The 19,603-nt window shown below is 47.8% G+C and overlaps 1 protein-coding gene across 2 annotated transcripts in view; it reads left to right on the forward strand.

Annotated features, from left to right (window-relative positions):
* Positions 1-6,553: 6,553 nt before the first annotated feature.
* The window catches only part of NASP (nuclear autoantigenic sperm protein), a 30,923-nt gene continuing 17,873 nt past the window's right edge, over positions 6,554-19,603 (forward strand). The window contains exons 1-3 of one of the 2 annotated variants that reach the window (XM_056130923.1): positions 6,554-6,660; positions 13,271-13,321; positions 15,385-15,495. In XM_056130923.1, coding sequence (XP_055986898.1) covers positions 6,602-6,660; positions 13,271-13,321; positions 15,385-15,495 — 221 coding nt within the window. In that variant the 5' untranslated portion in view covers positions 6,554-6,601. The remainder of the gene's footprint in view (positions 6,661-13,270; positions 13,322-15,384; positions 15,496-19,603) is intronic. The other variant, XM_056130922.1, reaches the window with a different exon arrangement.

The raw sequence follows: 19,603 nt of genomic DNA on the forward strand, positions 1-19,603 counted from the left end.
TTTTCTTTTTGGGTCATACCCGGCGATGCACAGGGGTTACCTCTGGCTTTGCACTCAGGAATTAGTCCTGGCGGTGCTCAGGGGACCATATGGGATGCTGGGAATCGAACCCGGGTCGGCCGCATACAAGGCAAACAACCCTACCTGCTGTGCTATTGCTCCAGCCCCTGAACCATAGTTTCTTTATCCAGTCATCTGTTCCTGGGCATTGGGTTGTTTTTATATTTTGGTTATTGTAGATAGTGCTGCAATGAACAAAGGAGTGCAGATGTCTTTTCAGTATTGCACTTTTGGGCCTTGGAGTATATTCCCAGGAGTGAAATTGCTGGGTCATATGGAAGCTCAATTTCTTTGTTTTTGAGGAATGACCATACTCTCTTCCAAAAAGGTGATCAGTTGACATTCCCACCAGCTGTGAATAAGGGTCTCTTTTTTCTCACATCCTTGCCAACACTGGTTATTTTTTTTTTTTCTTTTTGGGTCACACCCGGCGATGCACAGGAGTTACTCCTGGCTCTGCACTCAGGAATGACTCCTGGCAGTGCTCAGGGGACCATATGGGATGCTGAGAATTGAACCTGGGTCGGCTGCATGCAAGGCAAACGCCCTACCCGCTGTGCTATCTCTCCAGCCCCGACTGGTTATTCTTTTTGAGTGCCAGTCTCTGTGGTATGAGGTAGTATTTCATTGTTTTGATTTGCATTTCCCTGATGTTTAGTGATATAGAGCATTTTTTCATATGCTTTTTGGCTATTTGTATTCTCTGAAGAAGTTCCTGTTCATTTTTTCTCTCCATTTTTGGTTTTATTTTATTTTGGGGCCACACCTGGTTCTGCACTCAGGAATCACTCCCAGCAGTGCTTGAGAATATGATTCTCCTAACGAGAACCATACTGGAAACCAGGGATAGAACCTGGATTGGCTGGGTACAAGGCAAGTGCCAAGTGCCCTACCTGCTGTACTCTCTCCCCGGTCCCATCGTCTCCCCATTTTCATGTAGAGTTCTACCAGCGATATATATATATTTATATATAATATTAACCCTTTGTTGAATGAGTGGTGGGCAAATAATTTCACCAGTCTGTGGGCTGTCTTTGTATTCTGGTCATCATTTCCTTTGAGGTACAGAAGCTTGTTAGTTTAATGTAGATCCATATGTTTACCTTTGCATTGTCTTGCTTGGTCAGTGATGCTTTTTTCCTTAAAGATGCCTCTAGCTAGAAAAGTAAAAAAAATAAATTAAAAAAATAATTAAGGGGCTGGAGCGATAGCACAGCGGGTAGGGTGTTTGCCTTGCACGCGGCCAACCCGGGTTCGATTCCCAGCATCCCATATGGTTCCCCGAGCACTGCCAGGAGTGATTCCTGAGTGCAAAGCCAGGAGTAACCCCTGAGCATCACCGGGTGTGACCCAAAAAGCAATAAATAAATAAATAAATAATAAAAAATTTTAAAAAATAATTAGAAAAGAAAATTTGAGAAAAAAAATGCCTCTAGCTTCAATGTCATGGAGAGTTCTGTTTTGTTTTAGTTTTTTGGACCATACCCGATGACGCTAAGGGAATACTCCTGGTGGCTCTGAATTCAGGAATCACAGCAGCGGTCTTTCTCTCCCGCCGCCCACCCTTCAGTAGACTCACGCTGGTTCCTCCACCCCGGGGAGGTATGGCGATGGGTAGACAAAGGAAGGAAGGAAACGAGGGCCAGGCTGGTTGGCGTCAGTGGCAGTGTGTTCCACTTTCCTCTCCATCCTCCTCGATTCTCCTCCTGCTTCTTCCTCCCCCGGGCTCCTTCATTCTCCTCCTCGATCTCCCTTCATTCTCCTTCTGGCTCTGGAATCTGGATCTGGATCCCCTTTCTCCTTCTTCTGGAGTCTGGATCTTGATCCCCCAGACCACTCTTGCAGTCTAGTTATATCCCCCAGCATGAGGGGTTGGGGTAACAATTACACATAGGTGTGGTCACAATTAATAGGGGTAGAGTTCTTTCCCTCAGGGAAAGCTGCTTCTAGGACAGATTCTCATTAGCAGGTCGACTCACCCTAGAGTGGAATCCCATGGGTATGTTTCTCCTCTCCTTGTCCATCAAACATAGAAGCATTCATAATATGAATCATTTTGTATGGACACAGTAAGAAATACATTAAGCTTATAGAATTGCTCTCCTAGGCCCATCTCGATCTCAGACTACAGTGCTCAGGCCAGATAGTCTTTCCTCTCCCTAGCAGGGTCCTAGTCTCGTCATTACTTTTGGATCATGACAACATTTGTCTATGATCAAGCTCTTAACTTAGAGTTAAGAATCGTGGCACTTCTTTGGCCTGGTCCATTTCGATGCCAGGGTAGCTCACAGCTTACCCTGGGTCCATTCAGTCCCTCGTCGGGACCCTGCTTTTGGGGTGTTAGGAAGTGAGGGCAACTGAGGCTTACGTTGAGAAAGCAGATGCCCGGGAGTGAATAATGTTCAAAGCCAATTAAATCCTAAATTAAAAAGCACAATATTAACTGTCTTCCTGTATCTATACAAAAAGGACATTGCTTTAAACTATTTATAAGACATAAGGAGAGGAGAAAGGCAACATTAACTTACAAGTTCAGTGTCCTAGAAGGATCTGACCTTACAAATTAACAGAGTCTGATTAGGGGGAAAAGCTGATTATCTGGTTGGGGAAGAGAGCATAGAGAAGTGGTTACAGATAAACAAAGGAATGGGATTGACTCGGGAGCACTGTGTTGGGTATAACCTGATAAACCTAAGTTCCTTGTGGCAAGGGAGAAAGGACAAATCAATTGTTATCCTACAGTGATGCTGGGGGATAATTTTTTCTTTTCCTTTTTGGGCCACACCCAGTGATGGCCAGGGGTTACTCCTGGCTCTACACCCAGGAACTGCTCCTTGTGGTGCTCAGGATGCCATGGATTGAACCCGGTCAGTTGTGTGCAAGGCAAATACCCTACCCACTATACCATCATTCTAGCCTCTGTGGGGATCACATGGGATGCTGGGGATTGAACCCAGGTTGGTTATATGCAAGGCAAGTGCCTTATCCCCTGTACACTATCTCTCTGCTCCCAATGTCTGGTCCCAGTGCTCTGCCTATATTTTTCTCCATGTAACTTATGCATTCAGGTCTGATATCTAGGTCTTTAATTTCTTTTGATTTGATTTTTGTGCATGACGTTAGAAAGGAAGTTTGAGTTCAACTTTATGCATGTGACTGACTGTGTTCTCAGCACCACTTGCCGAAGGGGCTTTCCTTGCTCCACTTCATATTTTTTGCTCCTTTATCAAAGATTAAGTGACCATACACCTGAGGGTCTGCCTCTGGGTTTTCTATTCTATTCCATTGATCTGAGGATCTGTTCTTATTCCAGTACCACACTGTTGTTTTTTTTTTTCTTTTTGGGTCATACCCAGCGATGCTCGAGGGTTACTCCTGGCTTTGCACTCAAGAATTACTCCTGGTGGTGCTTGGGGGACCATATGGGATGCCGGGATTGAACTCGGGTCTTTCGCATGCAAGGGAAACCCCCTACCCGCTGTACTATAGCTCTGGCCCCACACTGTTTTAATTGCTACAGCTTTATAATACAATTTAAAGTTTATCCAGTGGTGTTTAGGGGTAACTTCTGCGTTACTGTTCGGAAGTCACTCCCAGTGATACTCAGGGGACCATGCAGTGCCAGAGATCGAATTCAGTCCTGAATTCAAAGCATATATTCCAGTCTTCAGCTATCTATCCCTCCTTCTCCAAATTCATTGCATTTATGCATTTATACTTTTCTGTTTGTTCTTTGGGCCAACTAGCCCCCTGGTGCCATGTAGTCCCATCAACAGCCAAGACCCAGAGACTATAAAACCCAGCTCCCGGAAGCGTGCGGCCGCAAATGCGCAAATGCATCTTATCATCTCATTCCTACTTTGGACAACCTGGCAGGCTACCGAATGTCACCTGCCCACAGGGCAGAGTCTGGCAAACTCCCCGTGGCGTACCCAATATGCCAAATACCAGTAACAATGAAGGGTCTCATTCTCCTAACTCTGAAAGAGCCTTGAATATGGCACTTTTTAAAAAATCTCAGGGCTAGGACGAAGGAGACGGTTCTGGGGCCTGCTCGAGGCAATCGACGAATAACAGAATGGTCATGATCATCGTGATCTTTGGGCCAACACCCATGGTGCTCAGGGAATACTCCTGGTGAGGTGCTCCGGTGTAAGTTCCAGCTAGCTGTGCTGGTAAGACCATGTGATTTCAGGGACTGAACCCACGTTTCCCCCATGCAAAGTAAGCAGAGCCGTCCTTTGAAAGATCTCTTCAACCCTTTGTTTAATTTTGCAACTTGGATTTTTAGTTTAGTTTTATTTGTTCTTTAATTTTTAAAAGAGATATTTTTTATTTTTATTTTGTTTGGGGGGCCACGCCTGGTGATGCTCAGGGCTTACTTCTGGCTCTGAGCTCAGGGATTGCTCCAGGCAGTGCCCCTTAAGCTCTATCCAGTCCTAAGAACAAATCTTGGGGGCCCTGCCCCCAAGATTTCAACCTGCTGGAGTCTTGACAAGCAGGAATAAGAATCCTCTGGAGGAATATATCCCAATGTATCCTAACCTGGATGAAATAAATTCCTGTCCTGTTCCGATTACTGTAGGGAAAACCGTCCATGGAGGGATGCTACAGAGGAAGAGGCTTCAGGTGTAAGGAAGAGCCAAGACTATTTCAGTTAGCTTTCACTCAGTCATCTTAAGAAAGCAGGCACACGCTGCTTTCCAGAACTGACTTTCTCACCAAATCACAACATCGCTGCACCTTGGCTTCTATTTCTACCAAGGGGGGCTGACAACACGACCATCACTAGTAGCCTTCCTCTATTTGATTTCGGGCAACACTGGTCGTGCTCGGAGCTGACTTCTGGCTCTGGGCTCAGGAATCAAAACGTGGTCGGGTGCCTGCAAGGCAAGCGCCTCACCCGCTATACTATTGCTAAGGACCAGGACATTATTCTCTTTTTTTTGGGGGGGGGCGGGGCAAAGAGGCACACCCAGAGATGCTCAGGAGTTACTCCGATGATGCTTAGGGGGAACCATATGGGATGCCGGCGACAGAACCCATGTCGGCCGTGTGCAAGGCCAACGCTGTACTATCGCTCCGGCCCCAGAGCGTTGTTCTTAAGGTTAAAATGGCTAAGGGGAGGGGGGCTGGAGAGATAACACAGCGGGTAGGGCGTTTGCCTTGCACGCGGCCGACCCGGGTTCGATTCCCAGCATCCCATATGGTCCTCTGAGCACCGCCAGGAGTAACTCCCGAGTGCAGAGCCAGGAGTAACTCCTGTGACCGCCAGGTGTGACCCAAAAATAAATAAATAAATAAATAAATAAAATGGCTAAGGGGACCAGAGCGGTAGTACAGCGTGCAGGGCGCTGGTCTTGCACGCGGCCGACCCGGGTTCGATTCCCAGCATCCCTTATGGTCCCCTGACCGCCGCCAGGAGTAACTCCCGAGTGCAGAGCCAGGAGTAACTCCTGTGACCGCCAGGTGTGACCCAAAAATAAATAAATAAATAAATAAAATGGCCAAGGGGACCAGCGCGGTAGTACAGCGTGCAGGGCGCTCGTCTTGCACGCGGCCGACCTGGGTTGGATCCTCGGCACCCTGCGTGGTCCCCCGAGCCCGCCAGGAACGATCCCTGATCTCAGAGCCCAGAGGGAGCCCCGAGCGCCGCTCGGGGCGGCTCAACCTCCCTCCAAATGAAGTGCAAATAAAGGAGAGGCTAATAGCTTTCAAGTGTTGCTTGCGCGCGATGTCCCTCGCGCGATGCTGGGAAACGAGACACGCAGGCCCCGAGGGGACGGAAAAAGCCCGGGGCTGGCAGCGCAGACTTGCAGAGGGGGGTGCAGAGCCGGAGGCTGAGTCGGCTCGTCGCCGGGCCAGAAGAAGCGGGTGCTGGGTTCGGAGCCAGGCGCCAGGCGCGCCTCGCGGCAGCCCCGCCGAGCTTTGAACCGGGCGCGCTGGCTCCGGAGGGAGCCAATCCGGGACTCGCCTTCCCTTGCGTCACTGTTGCCGAGGCTCGGAGCCGCGAGGCGGCCTCCGGGATCATCGGTTCCAGCCGTTGATGCGGGGCCGGCGCTCGCCTCCGACGTCCCCATCCGTTACCGCAGCCGAGCGGAAGGACAGCCGGCCCACCTCCGCCCCTCCGGCTGCTCCGCAAACGCGCAACGCTCCACCGGTCTCCTCGTACGTGGGAGACGGCGGCCGACCCCCGCCAGGAGCTACAGCACCAAGATTCCAGCTCCCCCCGCCACCCCGCGACCTTTCGGGGAAACAGGACGTCGCTGCTGCGGGAAGGGGAGCAGAGAGGTAGAGGCAAGCCCGAGCCCCGGACACCGAAGGGGGCGGTGCTCGCGGGTCGGGTCCTGGCCCTTTAAACCCGGGGGCGGATCCGGAAGTGGATGGGCGGGGCGAAGGCTGCTGCTATATAAGAGGGCCCCCGAGGCGCGGGGTCTCCAATCTGCCATTTTTGTCCCCGGCCGGGCGTCCGGCGCTCCGCGGTTCTCCTCTTCCTCGCAGGCTGCGCCGTCTCCCGCGGGTCCGCTTCCTCAGGGGAACGATGGCCGCGGAGTCCACCGCCGCCGCCGCCGTCGACGCGGAGCTGGTTCCGGCCGACAAGTAAGCGGGGCGCTGGGGGCGCTCGAGGCGGCACCGGCCGCCCCGCGGGGCGCGACCGTCCGGCGAGGGGAGGGCCCGCGCCCAGTGGGCAGCGGCCGCGGCCGGGGGGCCCGTCGCGGGAGGAGCTCCCCTCCCGCGGCCCGCCTCGCCCCTGGGCGGCCGCCCGGCGCCCCCTGCCCGGCTTTCCGCGGCCGCCATCTTGCCGGGGGCGCCGCGGCGACGGTCTCGGCCGCCTTCCCCTCGCCGCGCCGCGCCGCGCCTCAGCCTTCCCGGGCCCGAGGCCGGCGGCGGCGGGAAGGAGGCGGGGCCCGTGCGGCCGGCCTGCCGCCCGCTCCCGGGCCCTCGGGAGTCCCTGCCCCCGCGGCGGCGCGCGCTCGCAGGAGGGTCCGCGGACGGCCCGGGAGAGGAGCGGATTTGGCGCCAAAAAAAAAAAGAAAAAAAACCAGCCCTCGCCTTGCACGAGGAAGGAGGCCGGGGGCGGGGCTTGGCCGGGGCGGGGCTTGGCCCGGGGGCGGGGCTTTCCCCTGTGGGCGGGGCTTCGCGCGCCTCCGCGCGGCCGTCGCCGGAGCCGGGGGGCGGGGCCCCGAGGAGGCGGGAAAACTCCATTGTTCGTGGCGCGGCGGCGCGGCCCGGGCCGGGGGTTTCTGCGGCCGTGCGCGGCGAGGGGTCGCCCGGCGCGCCCCGTGCCCTTCGGCCTCCGGCTGGGCGGGAGCTGCAGGACCGTTGGCCGGAGACGGGGCTGCAGGACGCAGAAGACGGCTTCGCGCCTTCCCCCGGCCTCGGGTGGGCCGTCCCCGCGCTGGCATCCGCGATCGGCTGCTGGGCGAACGGGCAGTGGTGCGCGCAGGGTGTGGGAGGCCGGGGAGCGCAGAGACACACCGACGTCGGGTGTTGAACCGCGAAGGGGATCGCGTGAAATCGAGCAGAGAGACGTGTCTTTTTTCCCCATCTTTTTTGGTCCGGCTACGTTAATTCTGACTTTTTTTTTTTTTTGCTTTTTTTTGAGTCACACCCGGCGATGCACAGGGGTTCCTCCGGGCTCATGCACTCAGGAATGACTCCTGGCGGTGCTCGGGGGACCAGATGGGATGCTGGGAATCGAACCCGGGTCAGCCACATGCACGGCAGACGCCCTACCCACTGTACTATCGCTCCAGCCCCAATCTAATGTTTTCTTTTTTTTTTTTTCTTGCTTTTTGGGTCACACCCGGCAACGCACAGGGCTGACTCCTGGCTCATGCACTCAGGAATGACTCCTGGCAGTGCTCGGGGGACCCTCTGGGATGCCGGGGATCGAACCCGGGTCGGCCGCGTGCAAGGCAAACGCCCTCCCCGCTGCGCTATCACTCCGGTCCCAGTTCTGACATTTGAAGGACCCTTGTGTTCCTTAAGTGGTCCTTGTGCACTTGAGAAGTTAGCTTCCCTTCACGCTTGTGGAAGAATGTTGAGCTGAGAGGACATCTCAGTTTTTGATTTTTAGGGGTTACTCCTGGCTCTGTGCTCAGGGGTCACCCTTGGCGGGCTCTGGTACAATATGTGGTGTTGGAGAGCGAATTGGGCTGTCTGCGTGCAAGACAAAGGCCTAACTGCTGTACTCTTCGGTTTCATTAGCTTTTTTCACCTTTGGGGTCACACCCAGCTATGCTCAGGGTGACTCCTAGGATGCGGAGGATCAAACCTGGCTCTGCCCTGTGCCAGGCAAATGCTGTACTGTCTCTCCAGCCCCTGGATTTTGTCATTTCGAACACACCACAAGTGGTTTGTTTCATCTGTTGGGACTTAACTGTTTTTGCGATGGTATGCAAGGTAAAGCGAGAACGCCCAGCAGCTGAATTATTTCTGAATGGGTATGGCTTTAGGTTCTTTAGAGTTATTTCTTGGGGCCAGAGTGATAGTACAGCAGGGAAGACTTTTATCTTGCATATTCTAACCTGCTTCTGATTACTGCCACCCCCATATGGCCCCGGAGCACAGCCAGGAGATATCCCTGAGTTGCAGAGCCAGGAGTACGCGTGTGGTCTAAAACCACCACCACAAAACACCCAAAAGATTACATAACCGCTCAGGCTAAGAAGATGGTATGGGGTCTAGAAAAGATGGTACAGGGTCTAGGGCACTTGTCTTCTTGCAGCATGCCTTCCAGTCCTGTCAGGAATGGCCCCTGGGAACTCCTCTTCACCACCCCCTTCCCCAACGCTATTTGCTGATCTTCATTCATTAATCTGATACGATGATCTTGTTGGTGTGGGGCAGGGGCCCAATATCCGTACCATTTGAGGATGGTGTGCTGGGGACTTGGAGTGGGGGTCTTTTGTATGCAAAGCAAGTGCATCAGCCCTTTGAGTTATCTTTCTTGCTTTGTGAGGGTTTTTTTTTTTTTTTTTGGTTTGGTTTGGTTTTAGATTACTTCTGGTACTGCTCTGTTGTCTTTTTGTGATAATGCTCAGATCATCGTGTGGCATCCTGTATCAGACCCAGGCCTCCCAAATGCAAAAAACTTGTTCAGCTCATTGAGCTATCTTTCTGACCTATGTGCCCACATTCTTTATTTGGTCCAATCCTATTAAGTGGTCAGGACTTTTCTGACTCTGTATTCAGAAGTGACCCATGGCTGTGCTTGGGGAGGAGGTGGGCTGTTTGTGTTGAGGGTCAGCCTCAGCCTCATACAGGCTAAGCACCTTACCCTTTGTCCTTTTTATGTCTTTAGTTCTTTGGTTTTTTTTTTGTTTGTTTGTTTGTTTTTTTGTTTTTTTGTAATACTGGTGGTCTTTAGGCATTACTCCTGCCATTTTAGGCATTACCTCTGCCCTGCCAGAAATTATTCCTGGCAGGCTCTGGGATACCATGTGGATGCTGAGAATAATACATGGGTTGCTCCTTGCATGGCTAACAGCCCTGCTCACTGTACTACCTCTCCAGACCCTTTGTCCTTAGTTTTGATTAGCTTTAAAACTGAGGTCCTGACCATAATTTAGCAGGTAAGGCCTTGCATTCAGCCAATCAGTTAGATCCCTGACACCTCATATGGCATATGCACTGCTGGGTGTGGCCCCAATAAAGAAGAAAGAAAAAATGCCCAGAGACCTGGAGGATGAGTAGTTCAGGAACTCTGGACCACCTGCTTTGTAGTGTAAGCTAAAATAGTTTACCAGAACAGCCACATGTGAACTTGGGCCTTAGAGCTCTTTTTTTTTGGTGGGGGGGGTACTGTATGAGGCACTGGATATTGAATCCAGGTCAGCTGTGTACAAGGCAAACACTTTACCCATTGTACTATTTCTCTGGATCTATTGAAAATACATCAGATTGTTGAACATATTTGTGTCTGATGTTTATAGTAGTACTATTCACACTAGCTAGAATGTAGGAGCAATATAGATGCCCTATTGATAGGGTAATGAATAAGTAAAATGTATGTACAAAAATTGTACATATAATTGAATATGAGTCAAAAATGAGAAAGTGCTGACATGTTACAACATTGAATGACCCTTGAAAGTACCAAGTGTATGAAGCCAGTCACAAAGTTAGGTGTAATGAGGTATCTCGAGTAGTAATATTTTTAGATATGGAAGGTAGAGGCGGGGAGCTGGAGGGGGTAGGGCGTTTGCCTTGCACGTGGCCCACCCAGTATCCCATATGATCCCCCAGCACTGCCAGGAGTGATTCCTGAGTGTAGAACCAAGAGTAATCCCTGTGCATTGCCAGGTGTGGCCCAAAAAAAAAAAAGCTAGAAAAAAAAAAGTAGAGGTGGCCAGAGAGAAAGAATGCAGCAGGCTGGACCCTTGCTTTGCACGTGTCCAACTGTGTTCAACACCTGGCATTCCCATATAGTTCCCTAAGCTTGCCAGTGATCCGTGAGTTCAGCCAGGCATAAGCCTTGAGCACCAGTGGTGTGGCCCAAACCCCACCCCCCCATGGAAAGAAACGGTAGAATGATCATGATCTGGGACCAGAGCAGTAGTACAGCTGGTAGAGTGAGTGCCTTGCACACAGCTGGGGTACCAGGGATTCAACTCAGGTTGGCCACATAGGCAAACATCTTGCTGCTATACTAACTAGCCCCCATCTTTTATTATATTTTAATATAAAACAACCTGGTTCCTCAACAAAGAAGCTCATTTAGAATTTGTCCAGAAAAAATTCTTTAGTGAAATTATTTGAAGATAATTGGGTACGGACAGAAGTTTGTATGGATCCAAACCCACATTATAGGGTTGTAGTTAGGTTAGGTGTTTGATTATCACTTTACGATTGTGCCTCAACCTGAAGTTCTAGTTACAGAATCTGCTTTTCCATCAAAGTTGTATGCAAGCATAATCGTGAATTATTTATTTATTGGTGCCATGCCTGGTAGTGCTGTGTTCGGGGACCAGTTACTCCTGGCAGGGTTCAGAGTACCATCTTTGGTTCCAGATTGAACCTGGGTTGACTGTGTGCAAGCCAGTTCTTCACCTCACCCACTGTGTATATAGCCCCAGTTCTGATGTGCTTTAAACGATACCTATCTCTACTTGCTGAACATTTCTTTGGGATGTAGGTGAAAACTTGATGAAAATGGCAGTGACTGGGGCTAGAGCCGTTCAATGGGTCGTGTGTTTGTCTTGCATATGACCGACTTGGGTCAGTCCCCTACACCAGATATGGTGAGCACTGCTGGGTTTGGTCCAAAAACCAAAACCAGAAAAAAAAAGTGGCAGTGAAGGGCTGAAGCGATAGTATAACAGGTAGGGTATTTACCTTTTCACGCTGCTGACCTGGGTTTGGTTCCCAGCATCCCATATGGTCCCCTGAGCACCGCCAGGAGTAATTCCTGAGTGCAGAGCCAGGAGTAACCTCCCTGTGCATCACTGGGTATGTGACCCAAAAAGCAAAAAGTGGCAGTGACAATACCAAATGTGTGGTATTACTTCATACATTTTTGGGGTGTTTCCCAAGGAGTGCTGGAGGTTCTGGGGCCACTTCTTGCAATACTCACCCCGCTGGGAGGATCTAGCAATATGGCTGATAAGGACCATAGATAGCAGTGGTGGTCATGGTGTTGAGTCCTTAAGTGTAACTAGTGAAGTCTGCCAGGCATATGTGTGACCTTCTCATCATTGCAATAAGACCACCATGTCACTACTGAATGGTACCAAAGGGAAGTGGGGTCTCAGCAGGAATCAAAAAATGTGTGCATAAATCTTGTCCAGGGATTATAGCTTAGTGGTAGAGCTTCTGCTTAGCATATTTGAGGTCCTAGGTCCAGTACTTGACACCAAAACCCATTGCCCCACAAACAAGTGTGTATTTAAATCTAGTTTTAATGAGTAGTTTTGCAGTGTTAAATCTTTCGGGGGGGGGGGGCGGAGTGATAGTACAGTGGGTAGAGTGCCTACCTTGTACATGGCCAACCCAGCTTTGATCCCTGACATTCCATCTGAGTACTGCCAGGAGTAATTCCTGAGTGCAGAGCTAGGAATAAGTCCTGAGCATCTCTGGGCGTGCCCTAAAAACAAACAACCAAAAGATGGGGGGTGTGGTGGGTGGGGTAAAAAGTTCAACAAAAAAACACCCGAATCTTTCAGGAATGTATACATTGCATAGCAGCATAACAGAAGATAGTCTCTCCTTCAGATTACACATTCAAACTTTGTTAAACTTTGTTCATTCTAGTATATTTATGTCTATTTGTGTGTTTACACCCAGGATATCATCTCACACCACAGAGACTGGCACACATTCAAAAGGACAAAAGCAACCAGTGCTGGCGTGGATGTTGGGGGGGAAAGGGACATTCTTTCACTGTTGGTGGGAATGCCCTCTGGTCCAGCCTTTCTGGAAAACAATTGGACAGTTCTTCAAAAACTAGAAATTGAGCTTCCATATGACCCCACAATACCACTTCTGGGAATATATCTCGAGGATGCAAGAAAAGCACAGTAGAAATCACATCTGTACCTATATGTTCATTGCAGCACTGTTCACAATAGACAAAATCTGGAAACAGTCCAAGTGCCCTAGAACAGATGACTAGTTAAAGAAACTTTGGTACATCTACACAAGGGAATACTATGTAGCTGTCAGGAGAGATGAAGTCATGAACTTTACTTATAATGGATAGACATGGAGAGTATCATGCTAAGTGAAATGAGTCAGAAAGAGAGCGACAGACATAGAAGGACTGCACTCATTTGTGGAGTATAAAACAACATAACATGAGGCCGACACCTAAGGATAGTAGATACAGGGGACAGATTGATTGCTCCATAGCTGGAAGCCTGCCTCGAGCAGAGGGGAGAAGGCAGCTGGAATAGAGAAGGGATCACTAAGAAAATGATGGCTGGAGGAATCGGTCAGGATGGGAGATGTGTGCAGAAAGTAGATGATAACCTCTCAGTGTCTGTATTGCAAAGCATAATGCCCCAAAGTAGAGAGATTGTGGGGAATCATGTCTGCCATGGAGGCAGGGGGTGGTATACCGGGGATATTGGTGGTGGGGAATGTGCACTGGTGGAGGGATGGGTGTTTGATCATTGTGTGATTGAACCCAAACATGAAAGCTTGTAACCATCTCACGGTGATTTAATAAAATTAAAAAAGTCATTTTACTTTTTTTTTTCCTTTACAGAATTGAAGAAGATTCTCCTGCTCCTTCTACCTCAGCAGATAAAATAGAGAGGTATGATTATTAAGGGATTTGTAATATAAGTAGTGGGTCCTGACAGTGATAGCTACATATAGTTTGCATTTGATTAAAATTTAATGGTCTTTATTCCCTTATTTGGTATTTTGACATGCCTGGCAACTAGCCTGTTTTTGTTAACTATTTCTTTGACCTAGATATTTTGGAAATATCTTTCCTAAACCTATTTTGGAAAGGTTTTTTTTTTTTTTTTTTTTGCTGTTTGGGTCACACCCAGTGATGCACAGGGGTTACTCCTGGTTCATGCACTCAGGAATTACTCCTGGCGGTGCTCGGGGGACTATATGAGATGCTGGGAATCGAACCTGAGTCACGTGCAAGGCAAACGCTCTACCCGCTGTGCTATCACTTCAGCCCCTGTCACTCTTTTTAAAGTCTAAATCTAAATTTTATCTAAATATACTTTTCATGTAGTTCCTCCATTTCATTCCATTTTGGAGCTACACCCATGGGTGCTGGGGACTTCCAGCTTTGTGCTTATGGTTTTCTTCTGATGGTACTCAGGGGATTATGCAGTGTCCAGGATCAAATCCAGGACTCCTGCATGCAAAACTCATCTTTTATTGAGCTTTCTGGCCTGTGACGATAGTTGTTAAGCAGAGGCAAGCATAGTAAAAATATTTTTTGTTTGTGGCCCATTCCTGATAGTGCTCAGGGATCACTTCTGGTGGGGCTTGGGCGACCATACTGGGTGCCTAGCATTGAATAAGATAAACAGTAGAATTTTTTGGAAAGTATAATTGCTAACTTGAAAGCTTGGTTTAAAGACTAAATATATAGGTTAAGGTGTTGCCTTGCATATGGCCTGGTTTGATCCCTGGAACTGCATATGGTTTCCCGAGTTGTGCCTCAGCACTGCTTGGTGTGTTGCACAAGACAAGGATAAATAATTAGAAAGCGTGTCTAAAAGCTGAACACTTGAATTGCATCTGTGGAGTGGGGGAAGGCAGTGTTTTTTTTTTTTTTTAAGATATAATTGTTTTGCTTTTCTTTTGGTTTTGGGGCCACACCCAGCGATTCTCAGTGGCCACTTTTGGTTCTGCACTAAAGAATTACTCCAGGCAGTAGTACTTGGGGTACCATATGGGATGCTGGGGATCGAACCTGGGTCAGCTGCCTGCAAGGCAAGCACCTTACCCTCTGTACTATCTCTCCAGTCCCAATATTTTAACTTTTTATAGCTTATGCTTTTTTTGAGTCACATTTAAGAGGTATTTGCCAAAACCAAAGACAGATTTTCTTGGAAATTTTATGGTTTTAAATTTTAAATTGTAGAAAACCTGTGAACAGCATCTGAAAATTTCTCTAGATTATCTCCTTGACTCTAGTTTTGTATTCTGTTGCACAGATCTATATGAATATATGGCAGTTACTAAATTGTCTCGATCTGGATTGGGAAACCCTGTTTGTTTATTTATTTATTTAATTTTGCTTTTTGGGTCACACCCGGTGATGCACAGGGGTTACTCCAGGCTCTGCACTCAGGAGTTACTCCTGGCGGTGCTTAGGGGACCATATGGGATGCTGGGAAACGAACCTGGGTCGGTCGAGTGCAAAGCAAACGCCCTACCCACCTGTGCTGTCTCTCCAGCCCCGGGAAACCCTGTTTATCTTAATATTTCTTTGCTTTTTCTTTGTGTTAGTATTGTTTTAATGATTTCTTATTTGATTAAACAAGTATTACAGCATTCAGTTTCTAGACTATCTTTAAGAGAAAATATTGGGTCGGACTGATTGTACAGGAGATAGGGCATTTGCCTTGCACGCTGCTGATTCCAGTTCGATCTTGAGCATCGTCAGGAGTTATTCCTGAGTGCAGAGCCAGGAATAACCCCTGAGCATTGCCTGGTATAACCCAAAGACAAAAAAAGAGAAGAAAAATATTCTGAAAATCTTGTCTTTGAGATTTTTGCTTTTGCAGTGACAGATAAACTAGCTTAGTCTGTTAGGTTACTTTCAAAGGTTTAACTAGTTACAGAAACTTAAATGTAGCAGATCTTCAAATGTTTTTAAAAGTATGTGAAACATCTTTCTTGCAGTTTGGATGTGGATAGTGAAGCAAAGAAACTACTGGGTTTAGGACAGAAACATCTGGTGATGGGGGATATTCCAGGAGCTGTCAATGCATTCCAGGAAGCAGCTAGTCTTTTGTAAGTACTATATTTTGTTTTGATGTAATAGTATGTTTCTATTAAACTTGAGGCAAAATATGTTCTGTTCAATGGGGGAAAGGAATAAAGATAATCTTTTTGGTTTTGGTTTTGTTTTTAGACCATGTTTGGCAGTGCTTAGGACTTACTCCTGCCTTTAGGCTCAGGAATCACTTCAGTGCTTAGAGGACCATATAGGGTGCTGAAGATTGAGTCTGGGTTAGCTTCTATCCGCTGTACTGTGGTTCTGGTCCAGCAACAGTTTTGTTTTGTTTTGTTTTGTTTTTGCTTTTTGGGTCACACTCAGCAATGCTCGGATCACTCCTGGCTCTGCTCTGCACTCAGGAATGACTCCTGGCGGTGCTTGTGGGACCATATGGGATGCTGGGGATCGAACCCAGGTCGGTCGCGTGCAAGGCAAACGCCCTACCTGCTGTGCTATCGCTCTGGCCCCCAGCAACAGTTTTTTAAATATTTGATCAATTTTTTTCATTTGGGAGTTATTCCTATAACATTGTAAAATCTGCATGTCACTGAGCAATATCAGCATTCAGTTAAGGTAATTTATTTTCCAGCTACTACTGTTAGCATGACTTCCTTATTCTGGTTCTGGGACTTCCAATTTTAGTAATCTGTCCTGGGAAATGGCTCACTCCCAAGCAAACCATGATGACTGGCTACCCTACCAACAATACTGCTATAATAATAGCGTTTTCCTCCACGTAGGTTTTTTTGTCCCATATATATGTATTGCTATTCTTGGTCTCTTTCCAGTTCTACTTGGGCAACAGAGAACCATATGGGTTTGAGCATGCAAGGCATGTTCACTATATTTTTGGCCTCAAAAGCTTATTTTATAACTTGTAAAGACTGTTAGATTGTACTTCTGGAACTGAGGAAAAGTGTTAGATCAGTAATCTTTAGTTAGGTCAGTAATCTTTCAAATCTCTTAGTTTTAGGTAATTTCCCCTAATGTTGCTAGCAGTTGCAACCATTTGTTTTCTGGTTGATTGCACTTATATGCCATTTTTGTTGATACTTAGAGCTGAGTTTTAGGTTTGGGGTTTACTGGATTAAAACCTGGCATCGGGGCCAGAGCGATAGTACATTGAATAGGGTATTTACCTTGCACGCGGCCAGCCCGGGTTCAATCCCTGGCATCCCATATGGTCCCCACGCACTGCCAGGAGTAATCCCTGAGTGCATAGCCAGGAGTAAACCCTGTACATCTCTGGGTGTGACCCAAAAAGAAAAAAAAACCTGGCTTCATTTCTTCTGTTCAGTTAGTTAGGTCCTATTAGTCTGTTCTTTCTTCATTCCCATTCTCAGTATCAAAATGAAATTATTCCTGACTATCAATGTTAGTTTGTTGCATGATTACTATACTCTGCCTTCTTTTGTCACACTTCAAAATCTGTTATTTATTTACTGATGTGCTGAGAGTAAAGCCAGCATTTTATGTTGATTAAGGTTTTTAATTTTAAAATGCGTGATTCTCTTGTATATGAAATGTTATAAATGTGGTATGTGTATTTAAAAATTTTGGCCATATTTGACTGTTTATGAACTACACTAAGCTCTTGAACAGGGCCTCCTGTGTTCTATTTCCCAATAGAACCCCCCCACCCACCCCCTGCCCCCACACTTTCTGGTTTTGGGGCCACATCTGGTGGGGATCAGGTGGTTCCTGCGCATACCCATCTTCCCCCTCCAGGGTTTCTTGTAGTGCTCAGGGGACTATGTAGTGAATGGGATTAAACATAAACTTACATATGCTCAAGCTTACTGAACTCTCTCTAACCCTGGATATGGTTTTGTTTTTGGGGGGACACATCTCGGGGAGCCCAGGGGACCATATTTAGTGTATGACTGGGATTGACTTGATTTTGGTTGTATTCAAGATAAGCACTTTAAACTGCCCGTCCCCCACCCTCCCACTATCCGGTAGTTTTTTCAGTGGTGCTCAGGATTTACTCTGGGCTCTGTGCTCAGGGATCACTCCTGGCAGGACTCGGCACCATAAGGGTTGCCAGGGTTTCAGCCAGGTTGACTTTGTACACAGGCAAGCAGGCGCCCTGCCTGCTATACTATTTCTTCAGTCCTTCTTCCTTGTGCCTTTTTAATTTGGAGACCACTCTTGACAGGACTCAGAACCATATGGGATACTAGGAATCAAGCCCACGCAAGCTGCATACTTACTCCCTTACCTGTTGTACTATCTCTGTTCCCAAATCTGGGCCTCTTGCATGCAAAGATGCACTTAGCTCCTTAAGATCTCTCCAGCTCTTGAGTTGTGTTTTAATGTGCATATTGAATTAGTCTTAACAGTATTTAGGGGGGGATGTGTATTCAAAAAATAAATGGGTGTGCAGCAGCAAGCTCTTCCTCCCGCTCTTTCTTTCTACATGCATTAGGTGGCCACGAGCCACTTCCCCACCGCGGCCTGCTGCCACTACCAGAAGATGCATGAAGGAGGGAACAGGGCTGCCAGGCTGGTTGGTGATCAGTTGCAGTTTTTTCTAATCCCGTCTCCCTCTGCCTCCTCCCGGGTCTCAGTGTATTCCTCTGTCCCCCATGTTCGTCTCTCTGAGCTTTGTCTTGCAAGCCTTAGTCCAGACCTCCACCTCCCAAGGTTGGGGGATAAACCACACCTAGGTTAGATAGCACAATCAACATATGTAAAGCCCTTCCTTCCAGGAAAGCTCTTCTAAGACAAAGATCTGCCAGGAGATCCCCTAGGAATTTTTCATCTAGGCCTTTTTTCTCCTTTCCTTAGTCCATAACCATTTCAGCAGTCACCTTACATTTACTTCTTAATAATCTTTCTAGTCATTTTGTATGGACACAGTAAGAGATACATTACTGTAGCACTGTCCTCCCGTTCATCGATTTGCTCAAGCCCAGTAACGCCCAGTAAGGTCTACATCATGAGACTTGTTACTGTGTTTGGCATATCGAATATACATCAAAGGTAGCTTGCCAGGCTTTGCTGTGCGGGCGAGATACTCTCAGTAGCTTACCGGAGCGGAGGAATCGCACTCGGGTCGGCCACGTGGGCCATGTGCAAGGCAAATGCCCTACCTGCTGTGCTATCTCTCCAACCTGGTAAGAGATATATTAAGCTTAAAGGATGGCTCTCTTGGGGACATTTCGCTATAGATCCCAGACTATAGTGCTTAGACCAGATTAGTCTTTCCAAACCCCAGTAGAGTCCTTGTCCAGTTGTTTCTCTTTGGATCATGAAGAATTTGTCCATGACCATGCTCTTAACTTATAGTTAAGTATTATGGTGCTTGGCCTGTCCTGTTTTGATGCCAGGGTAGTTTACAGCTTACTCTGGGTTGACCCAGTCCCTTCTTCGGGACCCTGTCTTTGGGGTGCTAGGAACTAAGGGCAACTGAGGCTTAAGTCGAGTACATATGACAGATGCCCAGGAGTAAATATTATTTGGAGTCAATTAACTCCCAAGTTACAAAAGCATAGCATTAACTGTCTTCCTGTGTCTGTGCAAAAAGAACATTGCTCTGAAGTGAACTATGCAAAGGACATAAGGGAAAGAGAAAAGCAATATTTCACTTAAATACAAATCCAGAGATTTCTGAGGAATTTGACTTTACAAGTCACACAGGTACCCTTTAGGGGAAATGAGTGATTAACAGGTAGAGAAAGCTGAGAACAGAAAGATTAAAGGTGAATACTGAGGAAATGGGAGTGCCTCGGGAGCATTGTGATGGTCATTACTCAGTAAACCTAAGCTCTCTAAGGTAGAAGAGAAAGCACAAACCAGTGTTATCCTGAAGTTGGGGGGGGGGTGCCACCTTCAGCAGTGTTCAGAGGCTACTCCTGGCTCTGTTTAGAAGGATGGGCCTTAAGTGGTGCTCAGGGGACTATGCAGTGCCAGATATTGAACCGATGCCACCCAGATGTAAAGAATGTGCTCAGCCAGTTGTTAGGGTAGCTTACTAAATTTGTAATGTTTCCATTTTGTAGAGGAGAAATATAACAGATTTAGTAATTTGTTTAAACCAGATTTTATAATTAAAAATTAGAAGTAGGGACAAGAGATAGTACTGTGGTTAGGGCACATGTCTAGCACGTGTCTCATCTG

The sequence above is a fragment of the Sorex fumeus genome, unplaced genomic scaffold, assembly GCF_029834395.1.
Source record: "Sorex fumeus unplaced genomic scaffold, SorFum_2.1 ptg000082l, whole genome shotgun sequence".
In the NCBI taxonomy this organism is placed as follows: domain Eukaryota; kingdom Metazoa; phylum Chordata; class Mammalia; order Eulipotyphla; family Soricidae; genus Sorex; species Sorex fumeus.